Here is a 21294-nt window from a genome sequence, read left to right as displayed (position 1 = left end):
GTGCGATGGACGCCCGGGTGGCAGGCGAACCGGCTGGTATGGCCCCAAAGCAGCACCCGGGACCGGACAGAGTCGGGGACAGCTCACGGATACGGACAAGATGGTAGGCACTCCGGAGGTCCAGCTTGGTGAAGACGGTAGCCTGGGTGAGTGGCTCGAAGGTGGAGTTCATGAGAGGTAGAGGGTACTTGTTCTTGATGGTGATCTCGTTGAGCTGGCGATAGTCGATGCAGGGTCGAAGGTCCCCATCCTTCTTCCCAACAAAGAAGAAGAGTCGGGGACGAAGAGACGATGAATCGGAACGTTGCTTGGAGCACGCTGGAAGCGTAGGGCACGTCTAACCACACCCTCGATGCCCAAGGTGATGGCTCCAACCACCCGGGCCTCCGGGAGGATGGGAGTCGGGTCCTCAGAGGGTGGAGCCCCCTTGGAGTGTAACCGGGACAGGGAGTCGGCCTTCGTGTTGCGGGAACCGGGGCGGAAGGTCAGCGAGAAGTCGAACCGACTGAGGAAACTGGCCCATCTCGCCTGCCGACCGTTGAGGCGCCTGGAAGCGCGGATGAACGTCAGGTTCTTGTGGTCCGTCCAGATGGTAAAAGGCTCCTCGGCCCCCTCTAGCCAATGACGCCACTCCTCCAACGCAGCCACGACCGCCAGCAGCTCCCGATTGCCGGTGTCGTAGTTCCTCTCGGCAGGGAGGAACCGACGCGAGTAGAAGGCGCAAGGATGTACCTTCTGGTCCGAAAGCGAACGTTGGGATAAGACAGCGCCCAGTCCAGAATCCGAGGCGTCCACCTCTACAATGAACTGTCTCTTGGGGTCAGTGTGGAGCAGGATAGGGGCGGAAGTGAACCTCTTCTTGAGGGAGCGGAACGCAGCACATGCCGCTGTGGACCAGTCGAACGGCAGAGCGGGAGAGGTCAGTCTGGTAAGTGGCTCCGCCACTTGACTGTAGTTCCGGATGAACCTTCGGTAGAAGTTGGCGAACCCGAGGAAACTCTGTAACTCCTTCCGAGTGGTGGGTTCAGGCCAATCCTCCACAGCTTGGATCTTGCGAGGATCCGCTCGGGTCAAGCCCTTCTCAACGATGAAGCCCAGGTAGTCGACGGAGTCGGAGTGGAAACGGCACTTCTCCGCCTTGACGAAGAGCCGATTGTGGAGGAGGCGCTCCAGCACACGGCGGACATGCTGGATGTGTTCCTCGAGGGTCCTGGAGAAGATGAGGATGTCGTCCAGGTACACCACCACGAACACCTCCAGCATGTCACGAAGGATGTCGTTCATGAGTGCCTGGAATACCGCCGGGGCGTTGGTGAGGCCGAACGGCATCACTAGGTACTCGTAGTGCCCCCTGGGGGTTTTGAAGGCGGTCTTCCATTCATCGCCCTCACGGATACGGACAAGATGGTAGGCACTCCGGAGGTCCAGCTTGGTGAAGACGGTAGCCTGGGTGAGTGGCTCGAAGGTGGAGTTCATGAGAGGTAGAGGGTACTTGTTCTTGATGGTGATCTCGTTGAGCTGGCGATAGTCGATGCAGGGTCGAAGGTCCCCATCCTTCTTCCCAACAAAGAAGAAACCGGCCGCCACCGGGGAGGAGGAAGGCCGAATGAGTCCTGCTTCCAATGACTCAGAGATGTACAGATCCATCGCCTTCTTCTCCGGAACGGTCAGACTGTAAAGGCGGCTGCCGGGAAGGGGAGCCCCTTGGCGGAGGTCGATGGCGCAGTCGTAGGGGCGGTGAGGTGGAAGGGCCTGAGCCCTGGATTTACTAAAAACCTCCAAGAGGTTGTGGTACTCGGGAGGTATGGACGAGAGGTCCGGAGGCGACTCACCAGCGGGCCTCCGGGGCGGGGGACAGGACGCCGCCTGCAGACACAGGGCGTGACAGGAGGAGCTCCAGCCCTTGATGGTACCGGAGGACCAGGCGATGTGGGGCTCGTGCAGCGCGAGCCAGGGCCTACCCAGGACCACCGGGACAAGGGGGGATCGGGTGATGAGGAACTGGATTCTCTCGACGTGGTTCCCAGCGATGGTCAGCACGACTGGGCCGGTGCGTTGAGAGATGTCGGCCAGGCGGTGTTGGTCCAACGCAAAGATCTCCAAGGGCCTCACAAGGTCCTCAAGTGGAATGTTGGCTCGGGTAGCAAACTCGAAGTCGAGGAAATTCTCGTCTGCCCCAGAGTCGATGAGGGCCTCCACCGTGGCTCGTTGGTCCCCCCAGGCCAGGGTGACGCTCATCAGATGGCCAGGTGGTGCGCGGTTCTGGGAATGGGAAAAACGGCTCACCAGGATTTCCCGGGGTCTCGGCGAGCCTGGTCTTTTGGCCGGGTGGGGCAGTTGGCGATTCGGTGTCCCTCCCTTCCGCAGTAGAGGCAGAGACCGGACCTGAACCTTGCCTCACGTTCAGCCTGGCTCAGATGAGAGCGTCCCAGCTGCATGGGTTCCTCCTCGCGAACCGAACGGGAGGGTCCGCTACCACCAGTCGTGTTGAGGGCAGGGCGACCAGCAGTGACGTCATGCGTCCGGGGAATCCGGGGTACCTCAGGAGGTAACAGTCGGGTCCTCTCGCGCCTTCTCTCCTGGAGGCGTCCGTCGATGCGGATGGCGAGGCTAAACAGGTCCTCGAGGGAGTCGGGCACCTCCCGGGTAGCGAGCTGGTCCCTGACCGCATCACTGAGCCCCCTCAAGAAGGTTAGGCGAAGTGCAGGGTCGTTACATCCACTCTCCACCGCCGCCAGTCGAAACTCCAGGAGGTAGTCAGTTACCCCGCCGCTCCCCTGTCGGAAGGTCCCCAATCGGGCTCCAGGGTCCAGACCACGGGCTGGATGGTGGAACACTCTGCGGAGCTCCGCCACGAAGTCTGGATAGGAGAAAACAAAATCTGCATCCATTGCCCAGGAGGAAGTGACCCACTGGGCAGCCCGGCCTGAAAGCAAGTTTGTCATATAGGCCACTTGGGCCCCTCTAGAAGTGAATCGACTTGGTTGATGACGGAAAACCAACTCACATTGCATGATGAATGTGGCACACTCCTCGGGATTGCCGTCGAACAGCCGTGGGACGGAGAGACGGGGTTCCCGAGGTGCGGGATCGGGGTACGTGGGAACTGCTGGGGCTGCGGGGAATGCTCCTGAAGGAAGTGAGGGAAGCAAAGCGTTAACGGTGTCGCTCAGCGAGTGAAGCTGAACGAGAATACCAGACTGTTGTCCTGCCAGAGCAGCCAGTGACCCTTGAATAGGCTGGACTTGTTCCCTGAGATCCTGCACCGCAGCCGCAGCCCTCTCTAGTTGGTGACTGTGATCCTTGGTCAACTCGATCTGATTAGCTAGTGCGGTTCTGACCCTCTCTGGGTCGGCTGGGGTCGTCATTTTGGTTGGATCGTAATGTTATGGTTTGACACCGACCCCAAACGCAACGACACAAGAGAGTAGATTCAGAGTTGCCAAAAACAAGGGCTTGTTTATTTACACTAAATAAACAGCATAGACTTGGTAGAGATCAAACAAAGACTGGAATACAAGCATGGAAGAATGTTGCTGCTCTGCAGCTTCTCCCGGGATGGTAGTCTGGGGAAGCAGACGATGACGTCAGAGCCGCTCTGCAGACTTCTCTCGGCAGAATCTCCGAGGTGGTAGCGGGACCGAGAGGGAGAGAGGGAGCGAGTTAGCTCAGAGTGCAGTCGGAACAGAGCAGGTGACAGGAGAGGTGACTTGTACCCAAAAACAGAGTAATCCAAGTGACTGAATCTTCGGTGTATATGTGACGGATCATACTGGGTCTGCGTTGTGTTTGATGTTAAATGAGAATGTCCCGAGGGGGAGTCGAACAGGGGGCTCCCGCGTCCGCGGGCGACGACACAGGCCGCTGCACTAAGAAGTGAATTCACTCCTAACTACCGTCCCTATGCGTCTGTTAACCCTGTTATGAGGAAGTGAGTTTAACTTACCAGCCCGCACTGCCACAGTCACCCGTCAACACACCTGTTTCAGTGACTGTGGACATACCCACGGACTTCCCCGTTACACTCACCTCCCTAAACTCACGCCCCTCAGGACATCCGGGTCACGGCACCACTGTGACGGATCATACTGGGTCTGCGTTGTGTTTGATGTTAAATGAGAATGTCCCGAGGGGGAGTCGAACAGGGGGCTCCCGCGTCCGCGGGCGACGACACAGGCCGCTGCACTAAGAAGTGAATTCACTCCTAACTACCGTCCCTATGCGTCTGTTAACCCTGTTATGAGGAAGTGAGTTTAACTTACCAGCCCGCACTGCCACAGTCACCCGTCAACACACCTGTTTCAGTGACTGTGGACATACCCACGGACTTCCCCGTTACATATATACACACTGTGAGTAACGTCCCAAACACAATTCCACGTGATAGAAATCTTCGGTGCAAAATAAACACTGTGAGCGAAGTCCCAAAATACAATTCCAAGTGATAATATCTTCGGTGTGTAAACACACAGTGGGCGATGTTAAGGCCAAAATATTATCCCAATGAAACTATCCAAAAAGCTGAACGATGGGTGAGTGACTGTCTGATAAAAAGCAGGAAATCTTCAGTGTTATATAAACACACGAAAAACGGATAGGATCAAAGACAGTCATAAAAACTCACCCAGGCGCTGTGCGTAAAGAGCGTTGGAACAAAACGGAGCGAGCGCGTCGCCACGGGAAACGGGTGTCCAAGAGGAATACTTCTTGAATATCCTGGAGGCAAAGCACAGGGAAAAACAGCAGGCAAGGCAGGAACGGCGAATGCAACTGAAATATCAAAACGATCCAACAAAACTTGAATGGGGAAACGGGGTATAAATAATCAGGGAAAGCTTAATTGACAAGCAGTGACAGCTGAGGGATGTGATTGACAAGCGTTTGGTTGGGGGGAGCACCAATCAACGACGTCTATGGGAAGAAGCGTGTGAATAGGGGAATGCAATGATTAACAGAAAACGAATGGAAACAGAGCGAGTAGGCTTAAAGGAACAGAGGGAGTAAGAGAGCAATGGACAAAAACCTCACAACAAACATGTCACAAAAGCATGTAGAATGTAAAACGTTAGGTTGGCAATAGGTTAGCAATAGGTTATAAGTGGCATAATATGGTTTTACCTTCTTGTTTTGAAGAGCTGAATCCGAGCCGGCGGCCATTTTGTCGAGGGCACTCAGAGCTGTCGACCAGCGTTGACATTTTTCCAAACTACATTTCCCTTCAAGTTCTATGGGGGTTCAAAGTTCAGAGTTGAATTATGAATAATGTCAATAACTGTTATTATTCTTGATAATAAGCCACAAAAGGTAACGATTTGACAAATATTGAAACGCAGTTAGTTTATCCTCCCTATTGTTAGCATATAGGAACAACTAGATCTGAAATTAGTTTAAAAATGGTTGCACTATGAGAAAAATTTAAAAGTACAGTCGATTACAGTAGATATTATTATCTGTTATTATTAGGGATGTCCGATATTATCGGCCGACCGATATTATCGGCCGATATCGGCAGTAAAATGTGATATCGGAAAATATCGGTATCGGTTTAAAAAAAGAAAAAAACAATAACAATATTTGTTATATATATATATCCAGTGAAATTATTAGTTACCTGAAATTATTCAGTTTTTTGGGGGGGGGGGGGGGGGGGGGAAACCCTGAATATATCGGTATCGGTTGATATCGGTTGATATCGGTATCGGAAATTAAGAGTTGGACAATATCGGAATATCGGTATCGGTAAAAAAGCCAATATCGAGCATCCCTAGTTATTATGCATGCCTGGTGATACTAAATCCAAATTGAACTCGGGCATTTGAAAGATACTATATGTATATATATATAAATGTGCGAATTGGCTATAATAAGGTCATGTATAAGCATATATTCTATATTCTATAATAATATTTCAAATTGCATTGGTCCGGATGGGATAATTCAGTACTGTATATACAGAACCTTTGGTTTTATCATCTTTCCTTTATTAATTTCCTTAGATCTTTTGTACACATGATCTCAAGAGGGTACTGAACGAGGTCAGTGGCAGTTTTTAAAGTCTGGTCATTATTATCATGGTGTTATTCACTGTCAAAGATGAAAATAAAAAACATAATTCATATTTTCCTTTGTTTCATCACAATTTAAGCAAGCCTAGTAATAGACACAATATTTCTGACACTGAGAATACATTGACTGAGGTCCATAGATGTACCTAGATACCAAGAATATGCAAATAGCCCTTGTAGAAGTGGGGCAATATTCCATTTACCTAGGTATACATTTTATGCAGATTTTCACCTGGGGTGGAACAGGTTAATAGATTCGGGGCTTTTCAGAAAACATTCGGGGCTTGAGCCCAAGTAGCCACCCCCTAGCCCCGCCCCTGCCCCTCCTCCTCCTAATCCTCCTCCTCCTCCTCCTCCTCCTCCTCCTCCTCCTCCTCCTCCTCCTCCTCCTCCTCCACGGGGAGCAGCGTACTGGCTCATGTAAAATGGCAGGCCATGCATTATGCAGCAGCTTAGGCCTCCGCGCCTGGTCTTCATGTCCTCGGCTACAGTCCACTTGTCGCTGCTCTGGTCGTAGCGATCCACGTTGGAGATGGTGCTGTAGCCATTGTAGCCTCCGACCACGAAGAGGAGGTCGTCCAGCACCGCGATGCCAAAGCAGCTGCGGGGGGTGAGCATGTCTGGCAGGGCGCTCCAGGAGTCATTCAAGGGGCGGTAGGCCTCCGCGCTACACAGGTCGTTTTCACCGTCACACCCTCCCACCCACAGGACACATGAGAGGAATGTTTTAGTGTCTGGTTAAGGCAGGCAGACACTGTATTAATCCATTTAGGGAAATGAGGGCATCACAGCAGCATTGCAAGTCAAATGATACATATCTATAGAAATATCTAGTATAAAGCATTTGTCTCTGTATGCACCTACCGCATAGACATGTCCTCCGTACGCAGCGACTCCCAGTCCGCTACACCTGCTGCTCATGGGGGCGATCAGAGTCCACTGGTCGGTGTCTGGGCTGTAGCACTCAGCTGTGAGCAGACTATCCGTCCAGTTGTAGCCACAGATGTAAAAGAAAGAATATTCTAATTTAGTTTATATATTCCATTTTATTTCATTCTACTTTAATTGTCTGTTAATGTTGATGCACCAAAGGACCCAGACACATCTTTTGTATGTGGAAGCTTACTTGGCAATAAAGACATTTATGATTTCTGATCTAACGTTCCTTGTGTTCATCTAGCACCCTGTGTCCCTCAGTTCCACCCACCTTGCCCTGGAGGGCTGCTGCCCCGGCGCGGCTCCTGTGCTCCAGCATGGGTGGGATCACTGTCCACTGGTTGGTTTCAGGCTCGTAGCGCTCTGCGGTCTTCAGGTCCATGCCTGTGTCGTACCCTCCCATGGCATAGATGCAGCCGTCCAACACGACCACGCTGAGTGCATGGGAGCCGCCTGCAGCCAGCTGCGAGTGACGGGGTTGAACCTGCGCACACTACTGAGACTCTTTCTGCCGTCGTCCGAGCCGCCGACGCAGTAGACCAGACCGTGGAGATAAGCGGTGCCGTGGCACAACCGGGGACTCTCCCCCTTAACGCTCACGTCCATCCATCCACCGGCTCGGATATTATAAGCCTCTATTCTATCCCAGTCTCCGATGGCCAATAGGACCTCCTGGGGCCGGCGTGGACGCATCAGGGGGTTTGGGAGCCTGTCGGAGCCAGGGGGGTTCAGGACGCTGAGGATGAGGGGCCTGCAGTCGTGGCTGTCCCTCACCACAGGGTTGTTCTGGACGTTGTTCCTGAAGTAGTCAGGCCTCATCAAGCCCATGCGAACCTGGGAAGAGACAAGCAGACAGCGGGTACAACTTAGACATCGGATGTAGACGGTTTCTGTTGGGGAACAGTTTGGACCCAAATGTTTGAGAACCACTGTACTAGGGAACCTAGTGTTGTTTTAACGTAATGCACAGTAATACAATTATTTATTTTTATTTTGTTATAAATGTTTTTATTTATTTTTATTTTCATACATAAAACAGAACATAACAGTACAACAATAATAATAATAATAATAATAATAATAATAATAATAATAATAATAATAATAATAATAATAATAATAATAATAATAATAATAATAATAATAATAATAATAATAATAATAATAATAATAATAATAATGACAACAGCGAAGACAACAATAATAACAGTAACATGAATCATAATGACCTTGACAAGAGACAGACAAACAAGAAAAAGTTAAATAATAAAAATGTAATTAAAAATAAATGTGGCTCAGGCACTAGCAACCACGTTTGTGTATCCGTAATACAGTAATACTTAGTCGGCAGCAGCAAAGGGATGTGTGTTTTACGCTCCTCACGGGAGTGGTCAATCCAACGGAGGATGGCCTCGAACACCATCTCCTCGCTCTTCACGTTCAGATCATCCCTCTCGATGATGTCCACCAGTTGCTGCGGGGACAGCTCCACAAGCTCCTGTGAGACGTGCAACATCTCCTCAAAGTGGCACACGGTGAAGAGATGGGCCTTGCGCCTCAGGTCAGGGCAGCAGTAGATGTCCGTGAACCTCCAGATGCTGACACAGTTTTCCAGACACAGCTGGCCTTCTAGGAAGTCAGAGCACGCTCCTACTATGCCAGTGACGCGAAGCTGGTCTGCAGCCACCAGAAGCTCTTCCACGTTCTCTGCTGTCACCAGCACAAAGCGTGTGTAGGAGTACTCTATGATGAGCTGCATCATACCCGGGGACACCCCAGGGATACTGTAGACTGCTTTATCTGATTCGCTCCAGCGAGTGAAGAGGGCTCTGTGGGACGCAGAGTATAGAGATATCTGATGAGTAAACAGTAAGCAACATTCTGTCCTGTGTAGTAATTAGGGCTGACCCCTATTAGTCGAATAGTCGACTAATCGGTCGAAAGGAGCCGTAGTCGACTGCCAACCTCTTAGAAGCATGGCTAACGCTAATGGCACGCATACCAAAGGCCAACTGCCTAAGAAAACAGGCACAGAGGCACTGAAAGAGGATTTCACCCATCTAATGAACACACTAGACTAGACAAATATCAAGATGTATCCATCAGTGGACCAATTGCATGCTTTTGCAGAGGACAACAAGCCTTCAGTCGACTCCTTCAGACATTAAGCACCCCCACAGCCCAAATGGAATGATAAAAAAAAATATATATATATTATACTTTTTTTATTTTATTTTTTTATAGTCGACTAATAGTCGACTAACGGCACATTTTGGCCAATCATAGTCGACTATCCAAATCCTTAGTCGGGGACAGCCCTAGTAGTAATATATGTTCACTGTAGAAGTATAGGGTCTTAGCACAGTAGAAGTATAGTATCTTTTTACAGTAGAAGTACAGTATAGTATATATTTACAGTAGAAGTACAGTATAGTATATGTTTACAGTAGAAGTGCAGTATAGTATATGTTTACAGTAGAAGTACAGTATATTATCGGTTTACAGTAGAAGTACAGTATATGTTTACAGTATAAGTACAGTATAGTATATGTTTACATTAGAAGTACAGTATAATATCTGTTTACAGTAGACATACAGTATAGTATCTGTTTACAGTAGAAGTACAGTATAGTATCTTTTTACAGTAGAAGCACAGTATAGCATATGTTTACAGTAGACACACAGTATAGTATCTGTTTACAGTAGACATACAGTATAATATCTGTTTACAGTAGAAGTACAGTATAGTATCGGTTTACAGTAGAAGTACAGTATAGTATATTTGTACAGTAGAAGTACAGTATAGTATCTTTTTTACAGTAGAAGTGCAGTATAGTATCTGTTTACAGTAGAAGTACAGTATAGTATCGGTTTACAGTATAAGTACAGTATAGTATATGTTTACAGTAAAAGTACAGTATGGTATCTGTTTACTAACCAAGCTAACCTGAACCTAGCTAACCTGAACCAAGCTAAACTTACCCGAAATAGTCACTGCAGTCACACAGGAGGGCCTTGTGGGCATTCAACTCAGTGCTGTTGACTTTAATAACCACATCACAGAACCTTCCCTCCAGACGCAGCTCATTAAGGATTGTAGATGACATTGTTTTCTTTTCCATGTGGGGATTTTTAAATTGTATCTACAGAATATATTCAAGCTTACAGACAAGTAGCCGGAAACAACAAGTGATATCTTCACTTGGTCTTCTGAGATCTGAGATCTTCTGAGAGAATTGTTGTATATACTGTACACAAATATTCTAGAATGTCTATTATGACATCATACTGTGACATCACAAATGTCCTAGAATGTTCTATTATGACATCATACTGTGACATCACAAATGTTCTAGAATGTCCTATTATGACATCATACTGTAACACAAATGTTCTAGAATGTTCTATTATGACGTCACACTGTGCCATGTGTTCTGCCATTCATTCCTTATGGACCAAAATGTCCTGTTTAAAGTCGATTTGTAGCCAAACGGTGAGGTGAAACTTTCCAAAAAGTAATCGCAACTCGAGTTGGACCAAGCCGGTCGTTTTGATACCTTACACATGTATGTGGTGCGAAAGCTCTGGGAGGAGTTAGTGGACAGAAATCGGCAGAATAATAAAGAAGAATAAATAAACTAGACAATTCCGCGCGGGGGAAATTGTGAAAGTGTGGGTGACGCCTGTGCACCACCGGCCAACGGGAGATGGTCTCTCGCGAGTCTCTATGACAAACGGTTCAAAAGATACAAAAAGGGGGAGGAGCCAAATTAAAAACGTATAAAAACTTTTCTGAGGTTTTTAAACTTTTTTGACTTTGTCAAAAAAAAAATTATGAAAAATTTAAAATATTAAAAAAAAACGTTTTAAAAAATGTTCTGAGTTTTTTAAAGAGGATATCCCTACCGAGTCCAATGGCACAACCCGCAAGTCTCTACGACAAACGGTTCAAGAGATACACTGAGGGGGTGTGGCCTAAGGGGGTGTGGTCTAAGGATCAGGGGAGTGGTCAACATCGACCAATGAAAGAGGATATCCCTACCGAGTCCAATGGCACAACCCGCAAGTCTCTACGACAAACGGTTCAAGAGATACACGGAGGGGGTGTGGCCTAAGGGGGCGTGGTCTAAGGATCGGGGGAGTGGTCAACATCGACCAATGAAAGAGGATAACCCTACCGAGTCCAATGGCACAACCCGCAAGTCTCTACGACAAACGGTTCAAGAGATACACTGAGGGGGTGTGGCCTAAGGGGGTGTGGTCTAATGATCGGGGGAGTGGTCAACATCGACCAATGAAAGAGAATATCCCTACAGAGTACAATGGGTCAACATAGACCAATGAAGGAGGACATCCCTACTGAGTACAATGACACAACCCGCAAGACAGAGGGCGCTGTCAAGCATTTCAGTACTGCTACACAGAGGGGCGATTAAGGGTTAACTCCATGAGAGGTCATTGGCAGGTCAGCTGTAGCCATGAGCCATGAGCCATGAGCCACACACCTGTTACCACTAATTAGGCTGCAGTGGCTGATGCAATGACATGCACTATGGACCCAATGTATTTCAATGAGGGCAGACGCATGCCTGCAGTCTCACAATGTTTAAAAGAAAAGTATAAGACATTAAGCTTATTGCCGTTAATGTGAGCACCTGAGGATCCCAATGAAGGGTTGTGTGCGATATTGTGTCATTCCATCGACAATTGTGGCCTTGGTGGCGATCGGGCCACAAGGGGGGGAAAGGCAAAATAATCTGGTTTTTCTAGAGTGCGAACACATTGGTGTCTATGGGGAGGAGAACCTTCAAACAAAATGGTCATCAGTTGAGATAGAAATGTCCAATTCCATTTATTTTTCTTTTGTGAGCGAGGCGACAGCCGTGTCATCGTTTTGATGTGTTGTTTTTATATCTACGTCCAAAATTGAGATCACTGTCGCAATTTATCCAAGGTGGTGGAACATTTTTTATTTCAGCTGCCCCACTCTAATGGGACCGAAATGTTCCTGTTTAAAGTCGATTTGTAGCCAAACGGTGCGGCGAAACTTTCCGAAAAGTAATAGCGCCGTGAGTTGGAGCAAGCCGGTCGTTGTGATACCTTTCACATGTATGGGGCGCGAACGCTCTGGGAGGAGTTTTGTTGGCAGAATCGGTGGAATAAATTTTATGACTTATGACTTATGCCGTAGAACTTATATGTCTCATATGTGCAGATAGTTATCTGACCTCCTCCAACCCTACACCCCCTCCCGGAGGCTGCGATCCTCAGACACGGATCTGCTCTCATCACACACAGCCGCCTACGTAATTTTGGGGAGAGGGCGTGGCGGCCCCCACCCTCTGGAACTCTCTGGCTGAGATCCGTTCTGCTACATCCTTGGACTTCTTCAAGACAGCCATGAAAACCCACCTGTTCACGAAGGCCTACAGCCTCTAGGGGGGACTGTACATTGGAGGTGGTTGGTGGGGTGGGGGGGAGGGGTTGGGTAGGAGGGGTGGGTGGGGGACACACACTGTACAACTGTACAAGCAAAACTGTACATTGGAATGTTGACAAAACCATACTTGGTAATTTACTGTACATTGGAGGGGGTTGTGTTAGGACATTTACAGGGGCCAGTTTCGAATTGCAGTCTCCCATAGGTGTTCTTTGAGAGTGGTTTTGAAAGTGGGTAGTGATTCACATTCCTTTACAGCTTTGGGTAGGGCATTCCACATTGATGTGGCATAATTGCGAAACGTGTTTAGTCCCTTGTTTGAGCCGAATCTGGGTTTAACATGATTTGTGGAGCTCCCTCTGGTGTTGTGATCGTGGTATTCACTGACCTTTGGGAAGTATTTTGACATGTACATGGGTACCTTGGTCGTGTAGTGTATCTTGTAGACCAGGCCCATTGCAAGTTGCTGTACTCTGTCGTCTACTCTAAGCCACCCTAGGTTGTCAAATTGGGCAGGGGTGAGGTGGGTTCTAGGAGTAAGGTCAAGCAGTAGTCTGACCAGTTTGTTTTGAGATGTTTGTAATTTTGTTTTTAGCGCCTTTGAGGTGCAAGCATAGTCGTAGTACCCTTGAATGAGTGCTCCTGCCAGAGTCTTCAGGGTATTCTTGTTTACCAGAGAGGAGATCCGGTACAAGAATCGAGTTCGTTGGTTGACTTTTTTTATTACATTACAGTTAGGGGTCAAGTGTTTTGCTCATTACCAGATGACTGCTTTACCTCCTGATCCACTGTTGCCCCATTCATTAACACCCATGATTTTGTGTTCAAACCTCTACTATCATTGTGGAGAACCTTTGTTCAAGAATATGTGAAGTTCATGTAAGAATGCAGCAACATTTTCTGAAGTCAAGACCGTGTCCCTGGGGCGGGGGTGGTTAATGGTTGTGGACAACACTGGATGACAACATTGAGACGTGTCAAGAGCAGATCGCAGGGTGATTGTTCTTCAAGAAGAAGAGAGACTGCAGCAGAAGCCTTGCTATTGTTCCACTGCTGAACAGAGACACAAACACATCACTCAGAGACAAACAATGGATGGAACTGCGCACGGACACACACAAACACGCAAACGTGCACACACACACACACACACACACACACACACACACACACACACACACACACACACACACACACACACACAACACACACAAATAGAGAACACAGACACAACTAGAAGAATGCACTCAGTGCAGAACCCCACCAAGACCTAATAATCTCCCCGCTTTGCCGTCACATGCAACTGGGTAGATGGCAGAAACACGAGTTGCCGTTATTGCCATATGGTTGTACTAGAGGAAAGGTCATAGGGTCACCAAAATCAACAGGTTTATCCCTCTTGTGGTCATGCATATTCACAGCAAATGTGTGACTGTGCAACTAATAGATCAGAAGATACAGTGTATCAGACGATATAGTCTATACATGCTCGCCCTCAGTCCAATCATCACTTGGCCTACCTGGACCACCTGAAGGCCTGCCTGGGTAACAAAGGAGTGGATGTCACAAAACCACCTGCAGTTAAATGAGAGCAATGGAGAAATCATTCTGTTTGGCACCACCACTTCAGTCACTCAGATCTAATAATAATAATATATTTGATTTGTAGGGTGCTTTATAATTGTGGAGCAAATCTCAAAAGCGCTACATTGTAAAAGAACATAAAAGCTAGCAAGAGAGTAAACAAATTATATAAAATAAGCAAGACTAAAACTAGTAAGGAGTAAAAAGAACGCTAAAACTAGTAAAAGAGTTAAAAAAAAAGAAAACATAAAATAAGAAGGGCTAAAACTGGTAAAAGAACATAACATATCTAAAACTAGATACAAATCAATAAAAGGCTCTATTAAAAAGATGAGTTTTAGGCCCTTTTTAAAAGCATCCACAGTCTGTGGCGCTCTCAGGTGGTCAGGGAGAGCATTTCAAAACCTGGAAACAGATGAGCAGAAACCCAGATCTCATGATGCAGAGTTTGGTCCTTGGGCGCTGGAGGAGGTTTGCCTAGCCAGAGCGGAGGTGTTGTGAGGAGGAGTGAGGGGTGATGAGTCATTTAAGGTAGAGGGGGGCGTTTCCGTGGAGGCACTGGTGAGTGAGCAGGGAGACTTTGTACTCAATCCTGAGTGAGACAGGTAGCCAGTGAAGGGACTTGAGGATGGGTGTGGTATGGTGGTATTTCCGTACTTCCATCTGGATCCGAGCAGCGCTATTCTGGATACATTGTAGCCTTTGGATGTTCTTGCTAGGGATCCCGATGAGGAGTGCATTGCAATAATCCAGCCTGGAGGAGACAAAGGCGTGGATGAGCTTTTCAGCGTCCGACAGAGTGAGTGTGGGGCGAAGTTTGGCAATTTTCCTCAGGTGATAAAAGGAGTTTTTGTATAGGGTTTTATGTGAGCCTCAAAGGTCAGGTGAGGGTCCATTTTAACCCCTAGGTTGGTGATTGTTGGTTACAGGGTGATGTTCTGGCCGGAAAAGGTGATGGTGGTGACGGTGGACGAGTGCACCTGTTGTGGGGTGCCAACGAGAATGGCTTCAGTTTTGGAGCAATTTAGCTGTAGGAAGTTCTCCTCCAGGCAGGTGGTCAGGTTTGGTGTGATATTCCATGCCGGCTGATGACAGAGCCAAGGGGGAGCATGTAGAGAGCGAACAGATCTCCAGAAACATGGGAAGCCTCTCCTCCATGGTGAAACCCTGTGAGAATGTGGAAACCTTGGAGTCTTATTTGACTCAGATCTCAACTTCAACCAGCAAGTGAGATCAGTGGTACAGTCTTGTTTCTTCCATCTCAAAAATCACGTCCTTCCTCCCCCCCCAGCGACCTTCAGAAAGTCATCATCATGCTCATTTTTTCACGACTGGACTACTGCAATTCCCTACTGTTACCGCATCACTCACAGCTGGCTGCAGGCGGCTCCCATGCACTCGCGCCGCTGTTACGTCAGCGTGGACGCGTTGGGCGGCTGTATCTATGCCATGGGAGGGTACGACGGACACGTGCGTCTGAACACCGCCGAGCATTACGAGCCTGAAACCAACCAGTGGACACTGATTTCGCCCATGCTGGAGCACAGGAGCGACACCGGGGCAGCAGCCCTCCACGGCAAGGTGGGTGGAACTGAGGAACACAAGGTGGGTGGAACTGAGGAACACAAGGTGGGTGGAACTGAGGAACATAAGGTGGGTGGAACTGAGGAATACAAGGTGGGTGGAACTGAGGAACACATGGTGGTAGATGAACCCAAGGAACGTTAGATCAGAAATGTCTTTATTGCCAAGTAAGCTTGCACATGTGTCTGGGTCCTTTGGTGCATCAACATTAACAGATAATTAAGGTAGAATGAAATAAAATGGAATATATCAAATAAATTAGAATATTCTTTCTTATTACAGGTTTACATCTGTGGTGGCTTCAACAGGGTGGAGTTTCTGCTCACAGCTGAGTGCTACAGCCCAGACACTGACCAGTGGACTCTGACCGCCCCCATGAGCAGCAGGCATAGAGGAGTGGGAGTCGCTGCGTACGGAGGACAAGTCTATGTGGTAGGTGCACACAGAGACAAATGCTTTATACTAGATATATATATATTTTTTTTAAGATTTATTTTTTAGAGTTTATCGCTTTTCCTGGTCAGACATGACCAACAGATACAGTGAGGGTGAAACGGCATTCGGCAAATAACGGCGGGTCCGGGAATCGAACTCGGGTCAGCCGATCCACGACGCAGCGCAGTACATGATGTGCTACTGGAGCGCGCTATACTAGATATTTTTATAGATATGTATCATTTGACTTGCAATGCTGCTGTGATGCCCTCATTTCCCTATGTGTCTGCCTGCCTGCCTTAACCACATACTAAAACATTCCTTTCATGTGTCCTGTCCTCAGGTGGGAGGGATAGACAGTGAAAACCAGCTGTGTAGCGCGGAGGCCTACAGCACCTTGACTGATTCCTGGCGCGCCCTGTCCACCATGCTCAACAAGCTGGTGAGGAAGGCTAGCTCCGTGGTGGGAGTCGAGCTACCTAGACTTGAGGTGATGGTAGAGAGGGGGATGATAAGGAAGCTGGATGCCATCATGGAGAACCCCTACCACCCCCTCTACGACGAGCTAGTCAAGATGAGAAGCTCGTTCAGCCACAGACTCATTCCCCCCCGACACTCAACTAACCGCCTCGGACAGTCCTTCATACCAGCGGCCATCAGGCTCCACAACAGTGGGCAGCGACTAGCAGCCTCCAGGCCCCACAACAGGGGGCAGCGACAGCGACTGCTACCAGACATTGACCTGGGACTTATAGGAACCCAAGGGGGACAACATAGACTACCCTGGTACTTTGATTAATGTATACCCAGTAGATAGTAAATTATAACACTACCTCATGCATACTGCACCTTATGTGACACTGTGAATAATGTGAATATTCCTCAGCTAGTCAGATAGTAAATTATATTGACCATATTGATCAAATTGTTTACACTGCCTGTGTTGTCTTTTACTACCTGTATACTGTGTTGTTGTACTACCTGTACCCCTCCCCCCCTCCCCCCCATAAGGAATGCTCACCCCCCGCAGCAGCTTTGGCATCGGGGTGTTGGACGACCTGCTTTTCGTGGCTGGAAGCTACAATGACTTCACCACCATCTCCAACGTGGAGCGCTACGACCAGAGCAGCGACAGGTGGACTGTAGCCGAGGACATGAAGACCAGGCACTTTGACCTAAGCTGCTGCATAATGCATGGCCTGCCTAACATGAGCCAGTATGCTGCTCCCCGTGGCGCCCTGCAGTGACCCCTGGAGGAGGAGAAGGCAGCAGGGGATCCATCTAAGAACCTTAAACATTTATTAGACCAAAAGAAATCCTAAGAAATGAATAAATGACTATCAGCCAAAGGTGGTGACTTTTCTTTCTTCTAGTATTTCAACAATATCTGTTTTTAGTTTGTGTAATGCACATAATATGGGTACTTTTAACCATATGGTTGAGCCTGTTAGGAATTGCACCCCCAACCCAAGCAGATTGCAGATCACTCTCATATGGAGACTACCATCTCTCCTCACTGAGAGATACTGGACACCTGACACACACACACACACGCGCACGCGCGCGCACACACACACACACACACACACATACATGCAAGCACATGGTACAGTAAGACAAGTAGTAGTAAACATCAATATACACTCATAAGCAAATACACACAAGACGGTGTGTGTTTGTGTGCGCATATGTGTGTGTTTGTGCACATGTGTGTGTGTGTGTGTGCGTAGATAAGGCAAGAAAGGGAAAAGGACAAGAGGCAGATAGCAGGGTGCCAACCATGGGGGAGCTAGGGGAGCCAGGGCTCCCCTAGATGAGACATCAGCTCCCCTGAAAACATGATTTGTGAATTTTTGTGGGGTCTCTAAAATACTGACAATAAATGCTATTTTTGCCATGCATTTCAAATTTGTCTGTAATTTTCTGTATCGTCATCATAGGGTATAATGCGTAAAATTTGGCTATTTTGATGTATGATTCATGATTTGTGCACTAATTCACCGTTGGTTCAATAGATGGTGACATTCGGAGCGTGGCGGCTCTGCAGTCTGCAGGCACAAATCAAATTCCCCCACCGTTTTAAAAGAAAGAAAATACAGGTATTCAGGATAATGTCGAAAGTTAAACGAAAAATCAAAGAAGTAAGCCTTCTAACCAATTTTGGTTTTACAAAGAAGGCGAAGCAGCCAATGGACTCGACTGAGCAGGAGCCGGTAGGAGGAGCATCTACTTCTTCAATCAAACACCATTTTAAATTGACTGCTGGCGACGCTAACAACCTGCTGCGGGGACGACTTCTGTGACGCTAACAACCTGCTGCGGGGACTACTTCTGTGACATGCAGATTTTTAGAATTGGGCAGATCTTCACCATCAGGTGGGTGGCGAGTAATTTTAATACTGTAAAAGCAGTCTGGAATAACTACCCTGCTTTAGCGCGCCACTTTAAAACAGCAAGTGAGGACGCACCTCGCAGGCAGCTGATCCCAGGCAGGGGTGGAGCTAGGGGGTGGCTACCTGGGCTCAAGCCCCGGATGTATTCTGAAAAGCCCCGAATCTATTTAAAAATTTTTTTTTTTTTTTTTTTTTTTTTTTACAATTCATCATTGTTACATGAAAATATGTTTGCACCAGATTTAGCAGAAGCTCATTTCCATCTGTGGTCTATCCAGCTGCTAACTGTATTTGAGTGAGTTAAGTCTTGGTGTTATGGTAGACTCAGACCTAAGCTTTAAATCACAATCAACAAGTTGACAAAAACTTAATTCTTCCACCTTAGAAACATAGCTAAAGTACGGCCATTTATAAATCAAAAGGACGCTGAAAACCAGATCCATGCCTTTATCTCAAGCCAACTCGACTACTGTAATGCACTCCTTACCGGCCTCCCGAAAAAATACGATGATAACTATTTTATTGCAATGCACTATTGCATTATTTTATTCTATTTTACTAACTATTTTATTGCACTGCACTATTTTACTTTGTATCAGTGAATCATAGACGCCTGGCCATAAGAGCATTCGGAGCATCTCTGCTCTCCCACTACTTGGGGGAGCAAAGGTATGATTTTGCTCCACCACTTTTTGATTATATGAAAAATATGATATATCCCCCCCCAATATATAAATCTAACCATAACTACATTGGTTAACTGAGTTTTATAGTGAAAAGAGCAGCTTTATTGGTCAAGATTGAAGGCTCTATATTGCAGGAAATTGCACGTACAGGTTCATTAAATTCAAAACAATTCTGTCGTGGAGGCGGTCGTGTCGGACCCCCTCCAAACCACCCCTTGCCTGCCAAAAAAAATGAGAAAAAATGAAAAAAAAAAAAATGAAAAAAAATAAATAAAAAAAATGGCGGGGTCCATCTGGGCTAAGCCCCGGATCTCCTACAATCCTAAATCCGCCCCTGATCCCAGGCATTTGTGGTCGCGTCTGTGTTAAGGTAAGACCTGCTTTTCCTAATTACAGTAACTGTATTATTATCATTATTGCTCATTTATAAAATGTCTATGGTATGATTATTGTGCGTTGGTGGTTACATGCGCAGCTGCGCTTGTCTCGTGTGTGGGTGCGTGCGGCTCTCACCCTGTCTCTTAGTACTGACCAGGGTGCTGACTGGTGTGTGGTAATGTTGCATTTGCCTATAATAATATTAGACTCTATGTGTTTGGTCGTGGACTTGTTGTTCGGTATTGGTTCATCTGTGTGTTTATGTGTAAATAGGACTGTTGTGTGTGAATTTTTGTGTTGGATCAGAGGGGTTAATCTGAGCATGTGTATTTCAATATGTGCGTCTTCATCATGCATGCAGACCTGTGTGGTGTGGACTATGTGTGGTTCTGTAATGTAACTCAAACCTATAGCCTATGTCAGCAAGCGTCACAGTAAAGTCCTCCCTGTGAGGCACGCGCAGCGCTGCTGACCCCCCCCCCCCAATATAATGAGCTTGATTGATTGATTTTCTAGTAGTTTGTTTGTTGTCTGTAGTGTCACCATGTTCCCCATCAGTGTGTCTGGCTGAGAAGGTTTAGATGACATTCTTTAGAAGTCTTAAAATAAAAGACATTTAATTAAAATTAAAATAAATGTAAAATAATAATAACTTAATTTATATTCATACAGATTACAGCTCAAAGTGCTTTACACACAAAAAAACTAAATAACTAAAACATTTCCATCTCCAGTAAACACAGCCTACATGGCAAGCATTCTTATAATATACAGTAAACACTATCTTTGAACTTACTGCAAAATGATAACATGAAATTCACCCCAGGTGTGAATTGTTTGCCACACCTTGATTCTACTTGCTTTGACTGTTCAAATGAGATGTCAACCATCAACATTGAATAAGGGGTTCCAGAGATATCACTGTACTAAACACACCGGTCAATTTTGACTGAAAATAGTATGGGAAGTGGGGTATGACCTAACGCAAGAGAAGGGTTAAGAGCACCTTTCCGTACACTTCCAGTTATGGCGTTGGGCTGATAGGACGCACGACGTTTGCTCCCCGAAACTTTTGATAATTTGAAGCATTTGCACCTCGACTTTTGCTAATATCCTCCACTCTTTAAGGTACACAAGTGCCATAACTTCTTCCCGGTACCAGAATGACGGGTCATGGTCACAAGAACCAGAGCCAACTACTAATCCATCAACACTTTAGCCCGCAGCACGAGGAGAAATCTGCTACTAGCAAGACTCCATTGCCAACAGCGTCAGCAGCTAATGCTAACGCGGCGCAGCTAACACTCGAAATGCTGGTGGGTGAACTTGATAAGCTACGTAAAAATGTAACAGATGAACTTACCGCATCCATGAACGCCGCCTTAGCCCCACTCCAAGCCTCTCTTCAACAAATCACAGACACGGTAACTTCACACACCACCACAATGACTGCAATGGAGACGGCTCTTTCTGCACATTCAGATGATATTACCACACTGGGACGTGATGTGGCCGTGTTGAAGTCCAAACTGGAATCCACTACTCAGATGAATGAGAAGTTGCAACTAACCATCGAGGATCTGGTGTCACGCTCTAAGCGACAAAATCTCTGTGTGATCGGCATCCCAGAGGGAATGGAGGGAGAAGACCCCCGGCTCTTCATGGCAGCACTGTTCATGGAGGTGGCGAGAGACGCGCAGCTGGACCCCAACCTGGAGTTGGACCGTGCACACCACAGTCTGGGCCCGAAGCCGCAGCAAGGATCCCGACACTTCATTGTCCGCTTCCATAAA

At 47.3% G+C, this 21294-nt stretch overlaps 1 protein-coding gene across 1 annotated transcript in view; it reads right to left on the bottom strand.

The window, feature by feature from the left end:
* The window catches only part of LOC311242244 (liprin-alpha-2-like), a gene marked incomplete at both ends in the record, with an annotated part of 92614 nt that extends 71741 nt beyond the window's left edge, over positions 1–20873 (bottom strand). Inside the window, 3 exons of the mRNA XM_084338442.1 lie at positions 13962–14016; positions 14953–15110; positions 20865–20873. Of these exons, the coding sequence (XP_084194568.1) occupies positions 13962–14016; positions 14953–15110; positions 20865–20873 (222 nt within the window). The remainder of the gene's footprint in view (positions 1–13961; positions 14017–14952; positions 15111–20864) is intronic.
* Positions 20874–21294: the final 421 nt, after the last annotated feature.

This window comes from Notolepis coatsorum (genome assembly GCF_963971535.1).
Source record: "Notolepis coatsorum genome assembly, contig: SUPER_15_unloc_1, whole genome shotgun sequence".
In the NCBI taxonomy this organism is placed as follows: Eukaryota; Metazoa; Chordata; class Actinopteri; order Aulopiformes; family Paralepididae; genus Notolepis; species Notolepis coatsorum.
The sequence above is the reverse complement of the archived record's forward strand: the minus strand, read 5'-3'. Positions and strand labels throughout refer to the sequence as shown.